Genomic DNA, 24281 nt, shown 5'->3' on the forward strand with positions numbered 1-24281 from the left:
GCACAATTAAAGTTTTATTTTGAATGGATTAAGAGTTAACGCGTGCCTTGAAACCGACAAATTTGTTTTTGGTTTTTAGTTTATTTCCTCGTGTAGTGTTTTGTGCCTGAATATCCTATATTTGAGCAGGCCTCTTCTCTTACACTGTGGGGACCCATCGGTGTTAAAACCAAATTTTAAACCATTTACCCAACGGGGGAATTCATCTGCCAACAAAATAATACACGCGGGCTTGGAAAAACGAATCGTTTTATTTGCGGGAAGGTATCTCCAACAGCACGCTTTGCATCCTGCACCACAGCTCAGGGTCGAACTCTCCACAGCAGCTGCAGAGCGATTCGCAGCCTCCTCATCTTTACACTTGTGAGCAGGGCCGGCACCGCCAGGCATCGCTTTTTTCTGTGGCAGTCCGCGTATCTCTCTTCATTCTGTTTGTCCTGCACGACAGCTCACGGTGGAACTCTCCTCCAGAGTTGCAGTAGCAGCAGAGCGACTCACAGACTCATCCTTCTCCTCTCTACACGAAGGAGCAGAGCCGGCACTGTCAGGCATCATTTCTCTGTCGCAGCCCCCGTATCTCTCCAGAGTCATTCTGGTTGCCCTGCACGACAGCTCACGGTGGAACTCTCCTCCAGAGTTGCAGTAGCAGCAGAACGACTCACAGACTCATCCTTCTCCTCTCTATACCAAGGAGCAGGGCTGTGGTCAGTGCCCGGCGTCGTTTTCATAGGGCAGCACTCCGCCGTCTGGAACGCAACCATCGTCATCACCATAATCCCGCTGCTGCTGAACATTCACAGCAGCAATAGCAGCAGAAGCAGCGGGAGCAGCATTCAGCCCACACGGACTTTTATAGAGACATCTTCAAGTTCCCCGACTTCTTTCGCCCGACTTTCGAGCGACGCTGAGCTTTGCCTCCACGTCTCAAGACTTTTCTACGGTCATCTGTGTGTCTGCGGATTATATTGTCCTGGTTACGAATTGCATTGTGACCATTACATGTGATCATCGATTATAATCGACCCACTGAGGCAGCTGGAACTAAACTGAACTGGTGGGCTTAAGGCCCCTGTATTTATACTACTATTTATATTACTGGAAAGTTCTAGAATGTTCTAGAAGTTGCTCCAAGTTTACTCAGCACTGAATCTATCTGGAATCTTCTGGAAAATAGGTACATTTCAAAATATCAATGTTCTGGTCACAAAAGCAAAGTTTGTGGAGAATAATAGCCATTTTCTATACTTTTGAGGCATAAACAATTAGGAAATAACACTTACTACCCAGGAACAATTTTTTTCTTTTACACAGTGTTATCTAGCAGGTTCCGAAACCGGAAAACCCGCTCCAAAGGCTGTAAACCAGTCCGGCGATCGTCAAACACGTGGTTGTGTTGAAACAAGAGCGGCAGTAGGACTTGGTACATCACCCCATGCAGAGTCTTCGAGATTGGAGTCGTTAAGTATGGAACAGTCAATACAGTAACTTTTTTTACAAGTAGGACATTTTGTTTTGTCTATTAGCTAAGATTATTTCAGGAAATTTCATATAGTAAACAAATGTAAAACTATATTCTTGGTTCATTCGGTAAAGTCACGTAGAAGGGAAACAATAAAATAATAAAAATATAAAACAATAAAAATCTCACGTCTATTCGACTGCAACACAAGCAATCATCATCAGGTGTGAAAAGCACAGCAAGAAAACCTTAAAATCTTTGGTCACCCCGTGCCCCCTTTTAAATCTCAACGTTCATCCCTACAAAATCCCACCACAAGGGAGAAACACAAACAAATGGAGAAAACATTTTTTTGCCCGAAATGAAACGGCCGTACGCCGTGTGGACCTGAAAACTCAACTTAATTTCCTTCAACCGTATAGGTTGACAGGTATGAGGTTGCATTGTTATATTTTTTTGCGTGCCACCTTGAAAGCCTTGAAGACCCGTCCTGTCCGACAGTCTGCTGCCTAAATTAAAGGCTTTGTCGCAAGGTCGTGTGGGTGCAAATGCGAGTGGTGAGGTTGTCTTGACATGCAAAGTAAATGCTGGGATTCTTGGGGTTTTTTTCTTTCTTGCTACGTATTATCATTTGATTATGGCCTGTAATATCTATATTGGCATGACTGTGTGTGAAAATTGTCCTCTTCGGCAACAAAAAAGTGCTTTTGGTCGAAAGAAGGTGGCCGACATGCTGCAGAAAACTGTGTGGAGCGGGAGATTAGTTTAAAAAAAGATTGGCCAGAGTTAAGGGGAAAAAGCTATATTCCTGTACAATATACCATATGTGATCCTTCAGCCATGGGCCCAACAACAATGGCTTGCCGGTATCACCCAGGGTGGCAATTGCTAACAACGGTTTTATGAAAATATTTCATCTCAAGATCACAAATATGTGCGGTAGCAAGCTCACACTGGTAGCTGCTTATGAGAAAAATGTCGTCGGAGGTGGTACCATCGTATTATGATGGAGAATATGATTATGTTGAGAGCAAAAAAAAAAACCCAACGTGCATTGAACCATCCACGGAATATGAAATAAGTAGGAAGGTGTTGCCTATGACAACAGAGGGCATTTACGTGAAGGGTTTCATCCAGGGTGGACGCTACCTCCACCTGGAACGCAGCCTTCATCACCCCGAGGCACATTAATAGCGGCGTTTCAGCCACACCCACTGCCTTCCAGGAGATGCTTGAAGGCCCCCACGACCTCTCTCGCCGTGGCTTTCGAGGGACCAGCGGCCTCGGCTCGCCGTGCCTCGGCGTCGCGGTCATTTTACGCCCGCGACATATTTGCGCGCGCGTTTACGAAATTGCACCGTCGCCACCATCCTTATCATCAACCGCATTCATTTTAACTTTTGTCATTAACGACCCGCGTCTCGTCCCAATGCTTCCCCATCTTCCTTCCTTCCGCCACCACCACCACCAGGATGGCCGACTCGGACAGCAATGGCGGAGGAGGCTGCATCGAGGCGACGGGCTCGAGCCCCACGCCCCCCAAGGCGCCGTGCCCCCTGCTCAAGAAGAACAGCCAGACGGACCTGCTGAGCCGCCTCAAGACACGCAAGGTGTTGGGCGTCGGCGGCGAGGATGACGAGGGAGAGGCACACCGCTCCAAGGTGAGCGGGGACGGGACTCGGCGAGCGACCCCAGCTCCCCCGGGGTCAAGCACGGGTTTGGCTATTGTACGGCGCGAAAGAAGTTCAACATGCGTGCGTGCCGATAATAATAATAATGCAATTCATAAAGCGAGAAAAATTTGCGGACGTAACGGCCGCAACTCAGAGGCGCGGGGCCAAGCTCAGAGTCACTGGAAAGCACGTGGTTATAGAGGTGAGTTTTTAAGTGTTTCTTGAAGGAGGCGATTGAGGTGATGCTGCGAATGTGCAGAGGGGTGACGGCGTTCCAGACTGTTGGGGCTGCCACCGAGAAGCGGCGCATAGACGTGACCATCCTGGATCTTGGTATCAAGAGTAGGTCGTGAGTCGCGCTGAGCAGGCATCTGCCGTGTGCTGAGGCTCTAAGTTGTCAATAATGAAAAAAGGTACGGCGGGCAGGCAGATGTGAAGGCATGGTGGCAGAGGCAGGCGATCTTGTATGTGACCCTGCTGGCGATGGGGAGCCAGTTGAGGGCACAGAGACAGGCAAGTGAGCAAGGCCTGTGGCCTAGCTCGATGGATGGGACGCGTCGAAGCGACGCGCTCGTCGTTTATTTTCGTGACCTGTTTCGGGTTTTTTTTCTCAAAAGTTTTGCACCGCTTATGTCGTTCACTCGCATCGATGACTTTGCCATCACGTGCCACGTTATTGTGGGACTGTCTGCGTGGCGTTATCTTGGTGTGGTCTGTGACTGTTTTTCGTTATTGTTGTTTGCTGCCTTGCCTCAACTTGATGAATCGGATTCATAGCATTAACGTATTACGTATTTAGATTTCAGTGATTTGCTTAGCTTTTTCTCAATTTTGCACTCCCAACGTTTTTTTTTTCTGGTGTCGTCGTTGATGTTTTCTTTTGCTGTTGTAACTTGCTGATCCGCCCACGCTGAACATCTGTGAAAGGTGCGGAGGGGCGTGTGGGAAGGACAACAGAAATGCCCAGTTGCAGGCCAGCTCCGCGTTTACTTTGTGGGAAACATCGAGCGACAAGCGTGCTCTCGGTGGGTCCCCTAGGCCAAACAACAACAACAACAACAGCAAAATGTCCCCTTTGAGACGTTTTCGTTCCACCACGGTCGCAACGTAGATTTCAATGCAAGGATTGTTACGTTCCCGTTAGCGGGCTCGTGCAGTCCCGAACGCGGGGTGCGTACATCCCCCATGTGAGTGGGAAAGAACGCGGTGAGGCATCGAGTGGGGGGGATTGGATCAAAGGGCACTTCAAAGGATCGGCGACTTCTCCGTTTGTTGCTCCATGCGGCAGCGAAACTGGGGAACATTTCATTTTATTATTTCCATTTTTTGAAGGAGAAAAAAAAGGGGGGCCTCGCGTTTATTTTGACCGTTGTCAGTTGGTTTTTTTTGGGGGGGCTTTTAGTTTTCAGATTGATGCTTCGCTTCCTGTTCATAGATTCACTGCGTTCACGTTCAGGGAATGAAATGCAGCCAATAGTATGATTCGTGATCAATCGTCGGGTTGGGCCGCATGTGTTGTTAAGGCCCTCCACGAGCCGACAGCGGTGGTGTAATTATACTGTGGTCAGTCGAAAAACAATTCTGTCCAAGCTGCAGGGAATTTATTGTTTAACTTTGATTTCAAATCCTCACCCTCCACATCCTCACTCTCCCAAGTCCTCACCACGACCTCCACGTCCTCACCACGACCTCCACGTCCTCACCCTCCACGTTCTCACCACTACCTCCACGTCCTCACCACTACCTCCACGTCCTCACCACTACCTCCACGTCCTCACCACTACCTCCACGTCCTCACCACTACCTCCACGTCCTCACCACTACCTCCACGTCCTCACCACTACCTCCACGTCCTCACCACTACCTCCACGTCCTCACCACTACCTCCACGTCCTCACCACTACCTCCACGTCCTCACCACTACCTCCACGTCCTCACCACTACCTCCACGTCCTCACCACTACCTCCACGTCCTCACCACTACCTCCACGTCCTCACCACTACCTCCACGTCCTCACCACTACCTCCACGTCCTCACCACTACCTCCACGTCCTCACCACTACCTCCACGTCCTCACCACTACCTCCACGTCCTCACCACTACCTCCACATCCTCACCACTACCTCCACGTCCTCACCACTACCTCCACGTCCTCACCACCACCTCCACGTCCTCACCCTCCACGTCCTCACCACTACCTCCACGTCCTCACCACTACCTCCACGTCCTCACCACTACCTCCACGTCCTCACCACCACCTCCACGTCCTCACCACGACCTCCAGTCCTCACCCTCCACGTTCTCACCACTACTCCACGTCCCATCACCATTACCTCCACGTCCTCACCACTACCTCCACGTCCTCACCACTACCCCACGTCCTCACCACTACCTCCACGTCCTCACCACTACCTCCACGTCCTCACACACTCTCACGTCCTCACCACTACCTCCACGTCCTCCACTACCTCCACGTCCTCACCACTACCTCCACGTCCTCACCACTACCTCCACGTCCTCACCACCACCTCCACGTCCTCACCACTACCTCCACGTCCTCACCACTACCTCCACGTCCTCACCACCCTCCACGTCCTCAACCTACGTCTCCTCACCATACCTCCACGTCCTCACCACTACCTCCACGTCCTCACCCCACCTCCACGTCCTCACCACTACCTCCACGTCCTCACCCCAGCCTCACCACTACCTCCACGTCCTCACCACTACCTCCACGTCCTCACCCTCCACGTCCTCACCACACCTCCACGTCCTCACCCTCCACGACCTCCACGGCTCCGCTAGAACGGGTTTCCGTCCGTTCCATGAACGTCGCCTATTCACGGCCTCGCTCAATAGACGAGTGCACGTGGACCCCCGACACGCACGCACGCAGGTGCCTGCCCGCCCGCCCGCCCGCCCACGTGCGTACCGCTCTCTGAAGTGTAAATAGCCCGTTGAATTAAAGGATTTTGAGTGCAGCACGGCAAAAAAAAAATCGAACGTGTTTTCAATGAGCCGTAATTTCAACCCAGAGATGAGAGCGGTTGTGAAACCCAGTAGCATGGTGGGGTTTTTTGTGTGTGTGTGTTTGTGTTGTTTGTCCTAAGACCGTGTCCCCGGCTGTCCGCAAGCTGCAGGCCGCGCCGTCGTTCGTTGATGAAGGGCACAATGAAGGCACCACAGGCTGGAAATACTTCAGTGACAACCACCAGCACCGCCGTCGTATTAGTAGCCGGCAACAACAACAACACCAACCACAAAAACCGAAGTACATTTTCAGCAACAGCTATTCTCTAGAGTATAATAGAGGGTTTTTTTTTGGGGGGGGGGGGGTTAGATCGTGTCGAAATAGCAAGGTTTGTCACGTAAACAAAACGTGCCAATTAGTGACTACTTCAGCTCACCGGTGCGTTGGAGAGTAACCCCACAGCATTTACAATTGGAGCACGACGTTTCGCTGGTGAATACAACAACCAGCTTTGTCAGGCGATTTAGCCATTATTTTGAAGAAAAGTCCATTCTGTTTCGGTCTTTAAACAGAGTAAATATATTTCCACTATGTTAACCTATTTTAATTTTTATAATTTTATATTGTATATTATAGCTATTGTATATTTTAGATTTTATTTTATTCAATTTTTTACATACTTTAGCTCCTTAGTATTAGTTAGACTTGTACCTTTAGTATAGTTAGACTTGTAGACCACTTATTTAAGATTTAAGATTCCTAAATGTTGAACGTATGCACCTTCCGGCCAAAGTAAATTCCTTGTCTGTGCGAACTTTCATGGCGAATAAAACCCTCTCTGATTCTGATTAAAGGTGATGTCATCACTGTGAGCCCATCCGGTGCGAATACAAGCAACAGATAGCACGACGGAATATTGCGTACCTGTAGGATGGTGGTTGGATTACACACAGTGGCGACCCACCAGTCGTGTCTAATTATTTCTCAGTAACCACTCGGATAACACTGGTCAACAAAAAAAAACATTTTTTTTCTGGCCTGGACTTTTGCAGCTGTTTTAGACTAATTTCAGGGTGCTGATTCCAAATCTGATCTCAGATTTGCTCTATCACATCTCATTTTTATACTATCGGCATACCCCATTTTCATTGATTTTACCCGAAATTAACTCTGTCACTTATGATTGCAAGTTGTTGCGAGTCAGTGACTGCTTTAGTGTTAAAATATGGTGCTGTATTTTTAGGATAGTGTGTTTATAATATCATTTTATGTAGATATCCACATTTATTTTATATATTTTTTCTGCAGTTTTTATTGAAAATGCAATATTTGATATCTCAAAAGATGTGATAGACAAAAACTGATGCCAGATTTGGAATCAGCACCCCAAAGTTACCTTATAACCGTTGGAATAGCTTATGCCAGAAAAAGTGTGTTGACCAGTGTAATCAACGGTTAGAATAAATTGTAGGAAGTGTCATCGATCCGGTGCGTGTTTTTGGCGTTTTGTGTTGCCTCCTCTGCCCCCTGGGACGTTGTGTGCGCCTCCCCTTCTTCGTGTGTTTACATTGTGTCTTGCGCTTACGTTTTGCACGATTCGCCGCACCCCTCTCACCGCGCAAGAACAGAAATGGCTCAAATGTAATCGGCAACGCTTGGGGCGATGTCACCCACCATGCCGAAGGGCCAATGCCCCGAAGCGACGCCCGCCACAGTAGATGCGCATCCATTTGGGGCGGCGTTTCTGTCGAACGTGTCGCATTCTGTGGTGTCATTATTATTACTCTTTATTATTTATCGTCATTCTTCGTGCTTGTGCGCCACTGGCGGCGCAGGATCGCGATTCCGTATCGAGCGTTCCGTGGACTTGTCTTCGTGGTTGCGGCCAGCCTTCAAAAGAAAAATGTTAACTTGTCGCACGTTGATTTCAATTTTCAGATTTTGTTGTTGTTGCTTTCCCCCCCCCCCCCCCCTCTTTGCATTCCCGCTCCCTCAGATAAGCCAGGTGTTGGGGAACGAGTCAAAGTTTGGCCTACGGGAACCTCTGGGGCTCAGGCAAGTTGACACACGTCTCTCGTTCACCGCCGCACACACACACGCACGCACACACACGCACGCGCGCTCTCATTCACACGAACCTCAACGCGACCGAACACTTATGTTCCCGCCGTGCGACACCTTCGCACAGCGACGGCACCCGTGGCAATTCTTGATCGCGCGGCGTGCGGTCGGAATGACCTTGCGTCGTGTGACGCACGGTCCGTTAACGCACTCCCCTGTGCCCCATCTACGGACCCAGGAGTATTGAGGCCAGGGCCTCAGTCCGCGGAGTTTTTTGTAATCACCTCCCCCTGCCCCCCCCCCCTCCTCCTTGTTGCAGGCTGTGCCTTGTACTGGACTCTTGTTATGTGTCGAACTGGTTAAGCGCCGGGATTCGATTCCATCTCCGGGAACGTCTAAACTAACGGGACCGTCTAAACTAACGGGAACGTCTAAACGAACGGGAATGTCTAAACGACGGGATTAACGTGTTCACCACAGTTCATTTGGCGGCTCGCGTGTGCGGCGGGGGGGGGGGGGCAGAGTGAGAGTGCGCTCACCCCCTTCCAATACGTCAGGTCAACGTGGACGAGTAGGCCAAATACCCTCCACAGTTTCCTCTTTGCCTCCGAATCACTGGATCATCGCTGTGCACCAGCACTCCCTGTTGTCGATTCCAATTGAATATTTATTCGTTGGGCAATCATGTGGCGAGGTCGCTTCTGAAAAAGAAGCTAATAGCTCAGTGGGCTTTGCCTGGTAAAATAAGAAAAAATGGTTTAGTTTTTGTGATTGTTTTGTGACTTGCTTACCTTTCCTATCCTCTACTTTGCACTCATATCGTGTTTTTTGTCGCTGCTTGTTGCTGCTGTAACGTTCTGACCCCGTGTCCCTGCTGGATATCTGTGAAAGAAGAGCGTCATAGCTCATCGGATTCCTCCTGCAGTAAAAAATAAACATTCTGGCACATCGAATCGAATAACCTCAAAATTCAACGCGTCTGAAAGAAAACTTTTAATGAGCGGATATCACCTGGACCATAAACATTGATATTGACTAAGAAAATGTTTTGGCCTTTGGAGTTGAGGGGGGTCTGTGCAGAGCAAACCTTGTTTTTACAAATTAACTGGTAGGAACCACCTGGTTCCACCAGCCCACAGAAGATTATTTTGTTTGTCCGTCCGTCGTGCATCCAAACATGGGAGGGGTGGGGCTGGGTGGAGAGGGGAGGGTGGGGAGGGGCTGGGTGGGGAGGGTGGGGAGGGACTGGGTGGGGAAGGGAGCGGCTGGGTGGGGAGGGTGGGGCTGGGTGGGGGGTGGGAGGGGTGGGGCTGGGTGGGGAAGGGCTGGTCACCCAGTGGTGCCCTTATAAAACTCAACGTTTAACCTACTCACGCCAGCTTGTGCCTGCCCTCACAGTCGGGCATATTTGCGGAATACACCACGCCGCCGTTGACCCTGCAGGCCATTGACCGAGCAACCCAACGTTCCTACCAGCTCCCTCCGCAGGAATGTGTTTAAATCCACCTCGTAGTTTTGAGCCATTTCCTTGCAGATTGTCCGTTTTAACGATACCCCGTTGTGACGCACCTCTGCCCCCACCGCAGGTTGTGGCAACTCGTGTCGGCCACGATGTTCACAGTCATCGCGGGCATGGTGAGTTTTCGATTTTCGGTGTCTTTGAGAAAGTGATTTCGGCGGAAATATTCACTTTTCCCCCTTTGCGCAGAAACAGCGTGCAATGATCTCTTCGTTCTGCGAACGATTGGGTTATTGGATAGAACATCTGGAACAATCCGATTCATGTATTGATTGTTTTGGTGTTAGGCAACCTATTTATATTTGGGCACATTTGTGTCGTTAAGAACCCTCCACCACCCAACATGGGCCACCGCGGTGGCTAGGAGATGTTAACTCCCTTGCCTGGTATGCAGGAGGTCGTGGGTTCAATCCCAACCCTGACGGCTGCTATTTATTTAGAGTTTGCATGTCCGTGGTTACGTGGATTTTTATCCGGCTCCTCCGGTTTTTCCCTCCACAGTTAGAATCAACGTGCCTTTAGAGTATTTGGCTGCTATAAATTTCCACATGATGATAAGCCACTTCGTTGAGCTATGATTTGTGGCCAGGTCGCTTCTGCATAAAAATTGCTATGTAGCTCAGTGGGCCTCGTCTGTGATAGTAAAAGTTAAAATAGTTCATATCCACGTGAATCCAATCGTGGCATGTCCAGTACAAGCGTTTAACGTGCCGATTATTGTCATAATTTTAAGCTCAACGGTGAGTTTGAGAAGAATTCTTGCAATCGAATTTACCCATTGGATATTGTTTGATGATGAGGAGAAACTACATCCAGGCACTACGCACGACTGGCTTGTATTGTTGAATTCGGGCCTGGGATCAGGACAGAGTGGCAGAGCATCACACCTGTCCCATCTCTTGGCCGCGATTAACGCGGGGCCTAGAAAATGTCCTGGTTAACCCGGCAACTTGGAGGCAGGATTGGTGGATCACACAGCGAGGGAACCGTGATGATCTCGGCAAACTAGTTACCTTCATGTTGCCATGCAGTAAGTTTGTGAAATTTGAGTATTCTCTCCTTGCACGCAAGCCCTAGACCAGGCCACGCTGTTTCCTCCCACACACAAACGAACTCACGAACAAAACACCTCGTGAAAGACACAACGCACAAGATCCCTGGATTTGATCTTCTGCAAAGTTAACGGTCCACCCTAAACCGCATCATGGCAGATGCAGATACCTGATGCGCAAATGAAACGACGCAATAATGCCAGATCCGCAAATACGAATGAGATACCACGCCGATGATGATGATGCACTCCGCTGCTCCTGATGCGGTTAATTATCTGGCTTGAGCCACTTGAACGTGCAATTGTGGTTGTTGCTCTGTATCTACAATCAGCCATACGGAAGAAGAAGCAGATTAAGAAAAAGAAGAACCCAAAATAGAATTTGGCAAAAACGTCCTTTTGCAGAGTCTTTGTGGAACCCAGTTCCCGTGCAAATGAGAACCACCCCGGTCTCATTGAATTCTCACTTGGTTCCTACACTTTGCACGCCTCTCGTGTTTTTGTATCGTTTGTCGTTGTAACTTTTCTGACCCACGTGCCCCCCATCTGGGCATCTTTTAGAGGAAGAGCTTCATGGCTCATCGGATTCCACCTCCGGGAGAAATAAAGACTCTGATTCCGACACATCAAATCGGTTAATCTCAAAACTCAACGCAACTGAAAGAATCAAAGCAAACTTGAATTAGTGTGTGTCACCTGGTCCAAAGCAAACCGTGATTCAAAATGTTCAAATCCATCTCGCGGTTTTGAGCCATTCCCGTTTTAATCAAAATATTCTGCTAAACAAAATACTCGGTAAAAACCGGAACGCACCGCCGCCGCCTGAGTTTGGGGAATCCTTTGAATGTGTTCTGAGCCTTCCGAAAGTTCCCTGCAGCCAGTGTGGGCAACCGCCTAGCGGGCGGGGACTGATGTGGAGTGATGTAACTGCGGAACCAGACGACGATGATGTGAGTGAGGGGGGGGGGGGTTGCGTTTTTCAGGCGCTGGTAATTCCGGACAAGCTTTACGAGGTGCTGTTCGAGGAAAGGAGCACTCAGGGCTCTCTGTCCATGAGGCTGTACGGAGGAACTTTGCTGTGTAAGTCACACATATACACACGCATACACACACACACACATACACAACAATAACAACAACAACCGCCATTCGCCACTAAGTGGCGGTGACGTCACCACGACACTTGTGCCAGGCCATGTGCACATTGAGGTCACGTGAAGTGTCGAACGCCCGCTGGCAGGAGGTCACGGGGCAGACCCAGGTGCCACGGGTCGACTGACTGAGATGATTGAGATGACTGGCTGATGCACCACCTGTGCCCCCTACATATACACACACACATACACACACACATACAACAACAACAACAACAACCGCCATTCGCCACTAAGTGGCGGTGACGTCACCACGATGCTTGTGCCAGGCCAAGTGCACCTTGAGGCCACGTGAAGTGTCGAAAGCCCGCTGGCAGGAGGTCACGGGGCAGACCCAGGTGCCACGGGTCGACTGACCGAGATGACCGAGATGACTGGCTGATGCACCACCTGTGCCCCCTACTGTGCCAACTTGCTGTGCTTTAGCCACCCGGCGCTCCGCTCGTTGTTGTGAGCGTCGCTCCTCCGCCCTCCGTTGTTGTTGGAGGGTCGACTGCCTCCAACTGCCCAGTAGCTTCCTTCACGAGCCTCCTCCACAGAGGCCGATCTTGACACCGCTGGTACCAGTCATCGGCAAGTCCACTCAGCTCCACGTCCTCCTGTACCACATCACTCCATCTCTTCTCCAGCCCGTGCCGCGCCCGTCTAGCCCCCTCGATCCGGCCGAACAAAAGCTGTTTAGGCATGCGGTGGCTGGGCATGCGGGCTACATGACCCAGCCAACGCAGCCTTGCCTGCCGGAGGAGCTCACTGATGGGACTTTGCCCAGATCTTTCAAGGATTTGTGAGCTCCTCACACAATCCAGCCTGGTTAAACCCAGGATGGATCGTAGGCAGGCCAGCCTAAATGTTTCCACACACACATACACACACACACGCGCGTTAAAAGATCTCCCGTGTAGCCTTCAACGGACTGTTTCTGGGAAGTGCTGTCAGCGAGTAGCAGCGCCTATGAAGGCCGGCACGTGGTCAGCACCACTCGCCTTTCGCCTTCGTTTACACATCGCACGAGGCACTCGCTTGAGGCTGAGTCGACCTAGGGGAGACCCCAGGACCGGTTCAAATATTCGCCGCTGTTGTTGGCCTTGAGCGGGAATCGAACTCGGGTCGCCGGGTTTCGTAGCGCAGCGCGCTGACCACTGTGCTACCGTGCCCCACACACACAAACACACGGTGCATACGTGTACATACGGTGCATACGTGTACATATGCAGACAAAGACAAAGATCCCTCGTATAGCTTAACAGACTGTTGGGGCAAGTGCTGTTAGTGAGCACCTATGAAGGCCGGCACGGCGCACGAGGGGGTGGGTGGCCAGCACCACGCTCGGCCGCCTTTGTCTCCCCAGTGGCGATGTTTACACACCGCACCAGGTACTAATTTGAGGCTGAGTCGACCTAGGGGAGGCCCAGGACCGGTTCAGATAATCGTCGCACTGGCGTTGGCCGTGAGCGGGAATCGAACTCGGGTCGCCGGGTGCGTAGCGCAGCGCGCTAACCGCTACACTACCTCTCCCCACGCACATGTACAGACATGTGTGTACATGTGCGTACGCAAATCCACGGTCACAGCATTGGCTGCCGCTTGCCTTTCCACTCTCGTCCCCCCCCCCCCCTTCGCTGCAGGCATCTCGCTGGTGCTGTGGAACGCCTTCTACACGGCAGACAAGGCCATCATCCGATGGAGCCTGGCCCTGCAGGCTTCTTACTTCATCGTGCAGATGGGAGGTGAGGAGAACTCCTCCGGCGTGACATTCCTCGGGCCCCCAACCACCGCTCGACGACGTTCGTGGCCGGCCGGGATCGCCGGCGCCGTTCGGCCTCTTGGCGCCGTCGCTGGGTGGACGGAGTAGCGAGTCGGGGGGCAGGCCCCCTAACCCCACGTTGTTAAATGTGCGATGATGCTGGATGCAATTACCAGCGAAACGTCGTACTACTCAAATTGTAAATGTTGTGGTTTCACGCTTCAACACACCGGTGGGCTAAAGCAGTGAACTAATTGTCTTTTGTCAACGTGACACTTTTTTACTGATTGGCCGTGTCGGGTGGTGGAGGGTTACGACACATTTATAAATAACGCGATCTAAACCCAAAAACGTTGATTATCAATGATTACGAATAGGTAATATTTTTTTTTTACTAGTAATGGAAGAACCCCACGAATACAGGAAGTGGCCCCGAAGCTTGCTATAACGTAAGGGACCGTGGCCAATTACAGGCGACGTCAGTTGAGCGTGGACAATTAGAGCCAAGCTGAAACATAACATCTAAAAAAGAATGTTTAAAAATATGGATATTTTCTTTTTTATGATAGAATATAGTGTTGTCATCAGTATGCCATAAGTATACCAAGTTTGCAGTCGATACCACATTGGGAAGTGGATTAAAATTGAGTTACAAGATTTGAAGATACAACAACAACAACAGACAGAGTGAGTTAAAGGAAAGCGTATAAAAAAACACTTAAATTTCGATTTAAAGCTTTCGTGACTGCAGGGATTTATATTCTTGGTTCTTTCGGTAAAGTCACGTAGAAGGAAAATAATAAAATAATAAAAATTTTACAATAAAATTCTCACGACGTTTCGGCCACAACACAAGCAGCCGTTCTCAGGTGAATAACAGAGCCGCGGAAACGTCGTGAGAATGTAATTGTTTAATGTTTATTATTTTTATATTTCCCTTCTACGTGACTTTACCGAAAGATCCAAGAATAAAAAAAACACTTGCTTTAGAAACTGCAACCGCCCGCCCACCGCCTCCGACCGATTGGCTACGTACGGCGCGGATAGAAGTTCAACGCACGGTACCGTACGTTCGTACGTTCGTACGGTACGGTATCGATGCGTGGCAATCCGGGGCAGAACGCGAGGCGAAATCGCGCCCGAAGCGTTCGGGGGCCTCCCGCCAGCTCGCCTCGAGTTTGATGTCCTTCCGCCCGCAGCCCCCGATCAGCACGGTTGGCTGCGTACGGCGCGAAAGAAGTTCCAACGCGCGCGTGCACGTACGCGCGTCTGCCAAGTTCGCCAGCATTGATTCGGGTCAGGGCGGACTTTGCTTAGGATGCCGGTGCGGAGTTGGCTCACCGGCGGGGACGATAGGGGCACATTTAAAAAGTACCTTTTGTTGAAAAGTGGAGCCCACGGGCAATTAGGTGAATTTAATCGCGCAGGATGCTGGCAGGCCTTCCATTTTAACGCCGGGTCAGAAGGCTCACGGAGCTTCCTCGCGCGTGCCACGTGTCAACGAACGCGGGGCTCTCGAAGCCAGACGTGGACATTTAAGACTCGGCTCAACGGCGTATCGCTCGTCCTTAAAACCTTCAAACAACCTTCACCTTCAAAACCTCGCCAGCCCCTCACCTCCCCTACCATCACCCTCCCCTGCCATCCCTTCCCCACCCCATCCCTTTCCCCCATCAGCCGACACTAATGTACCATTTATAATTCTTGTAAAGCGCTACATGAAACCCTCCATAACGTAAGATCCCAGACGAAATAAAACTTATCCTCGGTTGCTTTACACTGAAGAAAAAACGAAATGTGACTGACATCTCGCTGGCAAAACCGAGCCCCCCCCCCCGCCGCCTCCGAGGGGGGGGTGTCTGAGCCCCCCCCGCCCACTCCAAGGGGGGGGGGGTGTCCGAGCCTGCCCCCTCCGAGTTCATGTTTTTGTTTTTTGTTTGTTGCGGTTGCACCCGATTCAAGAGCCGAATGGCTCACAGGGCTATACCTAATACATGAACTTGAACTACCGTGGGGTGTGGCACAATGCGTTCGTTGCCGCACCAAGTGGGGGGTGGGGGGGCCTGGGGGGGCCCCAACCCCCCCCCCCCCTCTGCATCCCCGTCGAGTGCCCTTTGCGAGTGCCGCGATTTCAGGAGTCAGCTTATCTGGAGGTTCGGGAACAGGGGCGTGGGCCACGGGGGCTAGGATATGTTAACTACCTCGCCTGGTATACAGGAGGTCGTGTGTTCGATCCTGACCCTAACGCCTGTATATTTGGAGTTTGCGTGTCTCTCTCATTATCATCATCATAACGGGGGCTAGGAGATGTTAACTACCTCGTCTGGTATGCAGGAGGTCGTGGGTTAGATGCCGACCCTGACGCCTGCTGTACAGGGTGCTTCAAAAAAATGTGAACACTTCTGAGAATTTGCGACGACACCACGAGAAATGTGCCTCCTCCGGGGCTCTGGAGACCACCTGGAGAAGATTCCAGGCCACGCGTTGACAACGATGGCGAACGAGTGGAGACCCTTTGACTTTTCGAAGCTATTAACATGACATTTGTATCTTTATCCGTTTCTTTTTTCTATTGAAAACAATAGTCCCGTGTAGGTGTTAACATTCTTTTGAAGCCACCTGTATATTTGGGGTGTGTGTGTATCACGCTCTCTCTCCCGCTCCCTGTTTTTTTTTACGATCAGAGGAAACAAGAATATGCTCGGTGTAGTCGGCACTTTGCTTCGTTCATCATCATTTTTTTTTATGATTTGCTTCATGTAACCCCTCCCCCCCCCCCCCCTTTTAAATGAAAGATTTAACAAAATATTTCTCGCTCTGCTCCCCTTACCGCTTCCCTCTCTCTCTACCCCCCTCTCTGCCCCCTCTCTCTCTGTACCCCCTCTCTTCCTACTCCATGTCGCTGTCTCTCCCCCTCTCTCCCGCTCTCTCTCCTGCTCTCTCTCCCGCTCTCTCTCCCACTCTCTCTCCCGCTCTCTCCCGCTCTCTCTCCCGCTCTCTCCCGCTCTCTCTCCCGCTCTCTCTCCCGCTCTCTCCCGCTCTCTCTCCCGCTCTCTCTCCCCCACTCTCTCCCGCTCTCTCTCCCGCTCTCTCTCCCCTCTCTCTCCCTCTCTCTCCCCGCTCTCTCTCCCGCTCTCTCCTCCCGCTCTCATCTCCCGCTCTCTCTCCCCAATCTCTCCCGCTCTCTCTCCCTCCACTCCGCTTCCCGCTCATCTCTCCGCTCTCTCGCCCCCTCTCTCTCCCCCACTTTCCCCGCGTCATCGTCTCCCGCTCTTCCTCGCATCGCCGCTCTCGCTCCCCGCTCTACCTCTCTCTCTCAGCTCTCTCTCCCGCTCTCATCTCCCGCTACTCTCTCACCCGCTCTCTCCCCGCTCTCTCTCCTCTCTCGCTATCTCCCCACTCTCCATCGCTCTCTCGCTCTCTCCCGCTCTCACTCTCCCCCAGCTCTCCCCTCTCTCCTCCCCGCTCTCTCTCTCCCGCTCTCTCTCCCCTCTCTCTCTCCCGCTCTCTCTCCCGCTCTCTCTCCCCTCTCCCCGCTCTCCTCCCGCTCTCTCTCCCCTCTCTCTCCCGCTCTCTCCCGCTCTCTCTCCCGCTCTCTCTCCCCACTCTCCCGCTCTCTCTCCCGCTCTCTCTCCCGCTCGCTCTCCCCCTCTCTCTCCCCCACTCTCCCGCTCTCTCTCCCGCTCTCTCTCCCCCACTCTCCGCTCTCTCTCCGCTCTCTCCGCTCTCTCTCTCCCCGCTCTCTCTCCCGCTCTCTCCCCGCTCTCTCCCGCTCTCTCTCCCGCTCTATCTCCCCACTCTCCCGCTCTCCTCTCTCTCCCCTCTCTCTCTCCCCCCACTCTCCGCTCTCTCCCGCTCTCTCTCCCGCTCTCTCTCCCACTCTCTCTCTCCCGCTCTCTCCCGCTCTCTCTCCCGCTCTCTCCCGCTCTCACTCTCCCGCTCTCTCTCCCGCTCTCCTCCCGCTCTCTCTCCGCTCTCTCTCCGCTCTCTCTCCCCCACTCTCCCCCACTCTCCCGCTCTCTCTCCCGCTCTCTCTCCCGCTCTCTCTCCCGCTCTCTCTCCCCCACTCTCCCGCTCTCTCTCCCTCTCCCGCTCTCTCTCCCCCACTCTCCCGCTCTCTCTCCCGCTCTCTCCCGCTCTCCCGCTCTCTCTCCCGCTCTCCCGCTCTCTCTCCCGCTCTCCCTCGCCGTCGTCGTCCCACCCGGCAGTGACGGTGTTTGCCGTGTGGGAGCGGGGCACCGCTCCGGAAAACCTGGCCCTGCTGCTGAGCTCGCGCGCCCTCTTCACGCTCGTCGCCTGCTTCTACCACCGCAGCGTTGGGAGGCGCACCAAGAAGCAGCACTAGGGGCGGGCGGCTCCTGGGGGCGAGCGAGCGAGCGCGCGCGCGCACGGACCCGCGACTGGCGATGCACGCGTATGACGGCGTAACACGCGCACGCACGAACACACGGACCACGCACGCAGCCAGCAGCAGCAGCAGCATCACGCGAGCTTCATGCCCCCCCTCCCCCAGCCCCCCACCCCCCCCCCAGAGTGGGGAAGTCCACGTAGAGTGACGCAGCTCGTGCGTCGGATAGGGCCAGCAGACGACATTGGCAGGACCGTTTTGCGCGCGCGGACGTAGGAGGACGCGCGCACGGACACGCACTGCTACGGAAAGGCACGCACCACACACACACACACGCACGCACGCTAGGACGCGCACACATGTGCGCACGCACACGTGCGCGTGCATCAGTAGGATCGAACGCAGGTTTCAAGCTCGCGCACACAAACCACAAAACAACCACAATCCTGCCCCGCGATTTTATTTTACTTTTTTTTTAATGAAAGTCCGTTTTGAGTTTTGAAGTCGACGCGTTGCTTTGGTCTGCTGTAGCCGCCACTCCAGTCTGGTGTCACGTGGGAGCACGCACACACACGTTTGTGAGTTCCATGCACACGTTAGGTCCAGCATACGTTGGGTAAAATTCGCAACAACGTGAACAAAGGTTACGTTCCGTTCTTCACGACGTCGTTACTACACTGAAATTTGTTGTACAATCGACTGCACTAACCAGTTTTAACCTGCCTCTGTTTTTTTTCTTTTTGAGACTCAACACAAATGAGGTTGAGACTACGTTCTTCCTGGCCATGATATCATGACCTTTACATTAAAACTAACTTAGCTATCACTAAACTAATCCTCTGCACGAAAACAGAAATGACTCGTTTTGTTGACCGTTAATTACACAAAGTAACGGTGTATTCCGTTATTTGTTTTCCAACCTTAAAACACAAAGCTATATTGCGATTCAAACGGCTCACATCTTTGGGTGGATATTTGGCAGATTTTTAAATACTGAAATAATAATGCAGGTTTCACACGTAGGCTTTCGCGACCAATAAAATCCATAATATAAATGTCATTTTGGGTTAGATCGCATAAATATAAATGTGCCTTTAAATCCGCCACTGAAATAGGAGGACTTTCTTTCACAATACTGCCGATCGCCTGATGAAGCTGGATCTTGTAATCACCAGCGAAACGTGGTACTCGAATTGTAACTGTTGCGGGTTTACCCTACGGCACACCGGTTAGTGCTGAACTAGTAACGAATTTTCACGTTTTGTTTACGTGACAAACCTTACGAATTGGCTGTGTCGGGGCAGTGGCGGGTTTAACGACACATTTAAATAGACGCGATCTAACCCCAGAAAAAACCTTTATTATTAATAATGATGCCGCCTACAAAGTGGCAGACTTCTGCCAGGTCTGCTGCTTCCTTCCAAGCACATTGTGTGGATCCAACTGGGGGTTACCCGCCCGGGTGTCTGCAAACCAAACCTAGGGGCCACGTTCAACCCTCCAGCTAAATGTTGTTGTGACCTAGCGAGAACTCCGACGAATCGGAAACTTTACTTAGACTGGAGGAATCCGATGAGCCATGAAGATCTTTTTTTTTTCGCAGACGTCCAACATAGGGGGGGGGGCCTCATTTCACGAGACTAAAACCCCGGGTTCACGGAAATGACAAAAGCTAAAAAAAAGGTGCCATTACACGAAACGGAAAAGAGAAATCGGCGCAAGAACAATTTCCGGGGGACCGTGAGCGTCGTTTAATGCCGGCACGTCCCGGTGCCGTGAGCCAATCGCAGCGCAAGCGACGCATCCAGAGAGGTGTCCATGGTGCCAGCAGGGCCAGTGACACTTGGCACGAATATTATCAGAACAGTTTTAAAATGTGAAGTGGGAGTGAACTTTCGGGGGGGGGAGGGGGAGGAGGGGGACACTTGGCCTGCTCTTCCACGCGGACCAGACGTGTTGGAGGATAAAGAGTGGCCGTGCCAAGATTTTACCCCACACGCGCGCAGCCTGGCGATCGACTAACTGCGTTGTGTGTGTACCCATTTACTCTGTTGGGTGGACGCAGGCGAAACGGTGGGGGGGAGAGGGGGGATTTCATAAACTTGCACCGGACCGGCGACTTCTGGAAGTCCACTGCACCCCGGCAGCTTCCTGAATCGTTGTAGTAATAATAATAATGTGTGTACGTACGTTGAACTTCTTTCGCACCGTACGTAGCCAACCGTGCTAGTCGGTGGTGCGGGGGAAGGACAACGAACTAAACGCAAAGAAGCCGTTCTAAAGAGATAGATTTCTAATCTAGACGATTTAACAGCGCAGAGCTCCCCAGCGGCTTCCTAATATCGGAGGACAAGGGCGTTCCAGACGGCCGCAGAAGCGCCATCTGAAAGCGCCGCGCGATCCGGTGTCCGTCTTTGTCCGATCTGTTAGCCCAAGGCCGTTGCTGCGAGGATCACCCGGAGTTCGCGTTTATCCAGGAAATCCTTGCCGAGTCTCAAGGAGAGTCCAACATTGGGATGTTTGGCCAATTCCTTTTTATGAAATCTTTTGCATATTATCCTACGAATCCTAATGGTGCCTTAGTTTGGCTCGATGAGACTCAAAAAGGAAAAGGCACTATTACCAATGTGACCGTCGTGAATTTCGTCTCCACACCCTTAACAACTTCTCTGCTTCTCTATTTCTTGGTAACAGTTGTCTCTGTGTTCTCTCAGCCTCTGTCCCAGTCTGCTGTCACTCTGGTTTTGGAGCCACTGCTCTCTCTCTCTCTCCCTTTGCTCTCTCTGCTCTCACTGTTTCCAGTGTGCATGCTGTCTCGCTGGCTCTCCCTCTGCGCTCCGTCCTCTCTTGCGATTGATTTTATTTCGCTTACGCCGGCAACAAACGTTCAGGGCCTTCTCTCTCCTCTCCTCTTGCCGACTATAGTCTCACTTGGCCTCTCTTCTTCTGAATAGTGAGCTATGCCCCCACTAATTAAGCTCGAATTCAATCCTCCACCCCTGGATCTGTCAGCCCCTTGGCTGGCGGATTTTCAGGTTGTGAATCACAACGTTCCATATCCCCTGCACAGGGAGGTGCCAATTATTTAGCCTCGTGATGCTTTATGCATTCCAAAAAAAAGAACAGATTTATGAGTGTCAACTTGGGAACACGAAATGCGCGTATTGAAGACACGTTCTCTGCCATGCTTTGCTTGCGTCTGGCAGATCACAAATCTTGCCTCCACTGGTGGCTCTGTCCAGTTGTGTGAATGTGGCTTAATTATATGACCCCCACCGTGCGATCTGGGGCTCAAATCGACCTCGTGGGAATCTAGTCCCAATGCCAATCCTGCTTTTTGTTGTTTTATTGTGCCAAAACAAAGCACTCTGCCATTCTTCAATCGCCTTCTGCCAAAACTTGTGAATCGCATGAATTGTTTACATGCAAAAACGTGTACACTCGAGAAGAGCGACCAGTTTTGCCTGCAGGAGACACCGAAAACATTTCCACCAGCGTTGAGACACCACGAGATGTCTGTGAATTTTTCCCCCCACCGCCAGAGTTGTCGGCCGTGCGTGCTGAACAGCAACATCGTTCCTTTGAGGACTGCCCGTGAAGGTTATCAAGGAACACAAATCCCAGAACAGCTGACATTCGTCCAAAAACAAATCCGCGCGAGAGCAAGTGCAGGACACCGTTAAGACGCTCAACAATTGCCTTCGTGCAAGTCCACGCACGGAGAGCTCTTACACCATGAGGAACACGTGCAGGAATAAAACTCAGCAATAACAATACGCGCATGGGCGTCCGCCGTTCACCACCGAACAGCGGTGAAGATATCACCGTGAAGCTGCAGTGCAAGAACAACAAAAAAATTACCCCGTAAAAACAAAGTTTTTCACTATAAATCCTTTATATGCGTGTTCAATGGGCCACAACCCAGCCCACATTGGTCTTTGAAATGGGCGGCTAGAGTCCTCTCATCCTCTGGCTTGAGATGGCTGCCACCTATGGGTCAGATGATTCCCTGCCACCAATTAAATATAAAAAAAAATTTACCTAAAAAGTGTAAAATTTTGGGGAAAAATTTTCACGAAAAGAAATTGTCACGCACAACGAGTCTGCGTGCAAAATGTCAGCTCGATTGGATCACGGGAAGTGGGTTAAAAAACGACCGAAAGATTTGCACGGTCGTAAGCGCGCAAGCAAGCAAGCAAGTGAACTTAATATAAAGGATTTAAAAACGAACTTTCAAATGCCACTCAAGAATAATTGTTGCACGTTTCACAAACGAAGCTGGCTGGCTTCCCGTGGCAATCTGTGGGCTTCGTTTCACATCTCCCGCCCCCCGCCCCCCCAACTTGCTCTTGGCACTCTGTCCCTCCCCTTGGCCTCCAGAACCCCACCTATGTTGGTGAAACAAGATATCAACAATTCAATTGTGTTCTCTATATTTTGTTTAAGTGCATTATTATTTCCAACCGAATTGCATCCTCTATATGAAAAAAAAATGTGGACATTAAAAATTCAGCTTCCACAATACGAGTAAAATGATCCATTTCCGTACTTTGGCAGCCACCTCTTATCTCATTTGTTCCATTAACTCATCCGCATTCATGACATACTCAGATATTTATTCCACAAACACCACTTACGGCATGCATCTTAGTTACGCACGGCTTTAGTTGTATCTACTATCCTTGAATATATCTCTCATATTCTAATTATTCACGTTGCTTGTCAAAAGCTGATCCAAACTGTTGTCGATTTTTGTCTTCGACGTCAGTCAATGGTCGCTATTGTCCTTTGCTAACAGGCTGATGGGACCTAACGGTAACATATTCGAGTAATTGATTTTTAAATGCAGGCAAATTATTATTGGTGTCCTGTCCAGGACCGTGCCCTGTCCAAGCTTGAGCCTGAGCAGTCCGGCAAAACCTGTCGCCTGGTCTTCAGGTGGCAGGAATAGAATTGTGCCCGAGATCTGCGACCGTCGCTTGTGTTGAACTTCATTTCAGTTCCACTGCACAGTTTTGACAATGCCCGTGCGTACGTGTGTACGTACGTACATGCGTAGGTGTGTATGTGCGTACGTGCGTAGGTGTGTACGTGTGTACGTGCGTACGTGTGTACGTGTGTACGTGCGTCTGTGTGTACGTGCGTAGGTGTGTACGTGCGTAGGTGCGTACCTGTGTACGTGCGTACGTGCATCTGTGCGTACGTGCGTAGGTGTGTACCTGTGTATGTGCGTACGTGCGTCTGTGCATACGTGCGTACGTGCGTAGGTGTGTACGTGCGTACGTGCGTACCTGTGTACGTGCGTACGTGCGTCTGTGCGTACGTGCGTACGTGCGTAGGTGCGTACGTGCGTAGGTGTGCACGTGCGTACGTGCGTAGGTGTGTACGTGTGTACGTGCGTAGGTGTGTACGTGCGTACGTGCGTAGGTGTGTACCTGTGTACGTGCGTACGTGCGTCTGTGTGTACGTACGTACGTAGGTGCGTACGTGCGTAGGTGCGTACGTGCGTACGTGCGTAGGTGCGTACGTGCGTACGTAGGTGCGTAGGTGTGTACGTGCGTACGTGTGTACGTGCGTACGTGCGTAGCTGTGTACGTGCGTATGCCAAACCTCTTTCGCGCCGTACGTAGCGAACCGTGCTCGTCGGAGGTGCGAAAGAGACCGCGGCTGACTTGAGAAAGATGCCCGGGTTCGGTCTGCAGTGGAATAGGCGGCAACCCGACTCCCATCTACCACCCCCCTTCTCCTCCCCCCCCCCTCAAATCACGTGGCGCCCCCCTTTCGGGGGCCCTCTTTACTGCGCCCTTCAATCGCCGCTGCAAAGCGACGAACTCGAGTTTTTTTTCTCTTTCTTGGATTTAAATGGCATCGTAGGGATTGTTTGGAACAGCGAGGCCCCCATCGCGGAGCGAGATTACACGGGCCCAATCACAGGATGTGCTCAGTGCAATCATGGCAAGAGGGAGAGAGAGCTGGGAAGGAGCAGGGTAGAAACGCGGTGCACCGCTTGACCGGCAAAGTACCCCGGGCTCACCAGTCCAAAGTTGTCATGGCTACTATTCACTCGCGAAGCCGGAGTTAAATTGGTCAATCGCCTACCACGTACACCGGCGGCTGTCACGCGTTTGCACAGTCAAACAATCAAATCGGAGCCGAAATCGATGTTTCCCGCGGCATTGGGGCGATGCGCGTGTGTGTGTGTGTGTGCGGTGAAAGAGCGGCGGCGTACGAGGAGGGAGGTAGGCAAGATTTTTTTGAATAGGACTCGCAGCATTGACATGTCGATAGGGCCGAGTTCAT

General features: G+C 51.4%; 1 protein-coding gene across 1 annotated transcript in view; it reads left to right on the plus strand.

Annotated features, from left to right (window-relative positions):
- LOC133343973 (tumor protein p53-inducible protein 11-like) overlaps window positions 1-18157 on the plus strand; it is a 35535-nt gene extending 17378 nt beyond the window's left edge. The window contains exons 2-7 of the mRNA XM_061553978.1: window positions 2931-3120; window positions 8101-8159; window positions 9752-9800; window positions 11719-11815; window positions 13515-13616; window positions 17842-18157. Coding sequence (XP_061409962.1) covers window positions 2932-3120; window positions 8101-8159; window positions 9752-9800; window positions 11719-11815; window positions 13515-13616; window positions 17842-17978 — 633 coding nt within the window. The 5' untranslated portion in view covers window position 2931 and the 3' untranslated portion in view covers window positions 17979-18157. The remainder of the gene's footprint in view (window positions 1-2930; window positions 3121-8100; window positions 8160-9751; window positions 9801-11718; window positions 11816-13514; window positions 13617-17841) is intronic.
- The last annotated feature ends 6124 nt before the right edge of the window (window positions 18158-24281 follow it).

Source organism: Lethenteron reissneri, chromosome 2 (genome assembly GCF_015708825.2).
Source record: "Lethenteron reissneri isolate LAM-NWPU_2019-01 chromosome 2, ASM1570882v1, whole genome shotgun sequence".
In the NCBI taxonomy this organism is placed as follows: Eukaryota; Metazoa; Chordata; class Hyperoartia; order Petromyzontiformes; family Petromyzontidae; genus Lethenteron; species Lethenteron reissneri.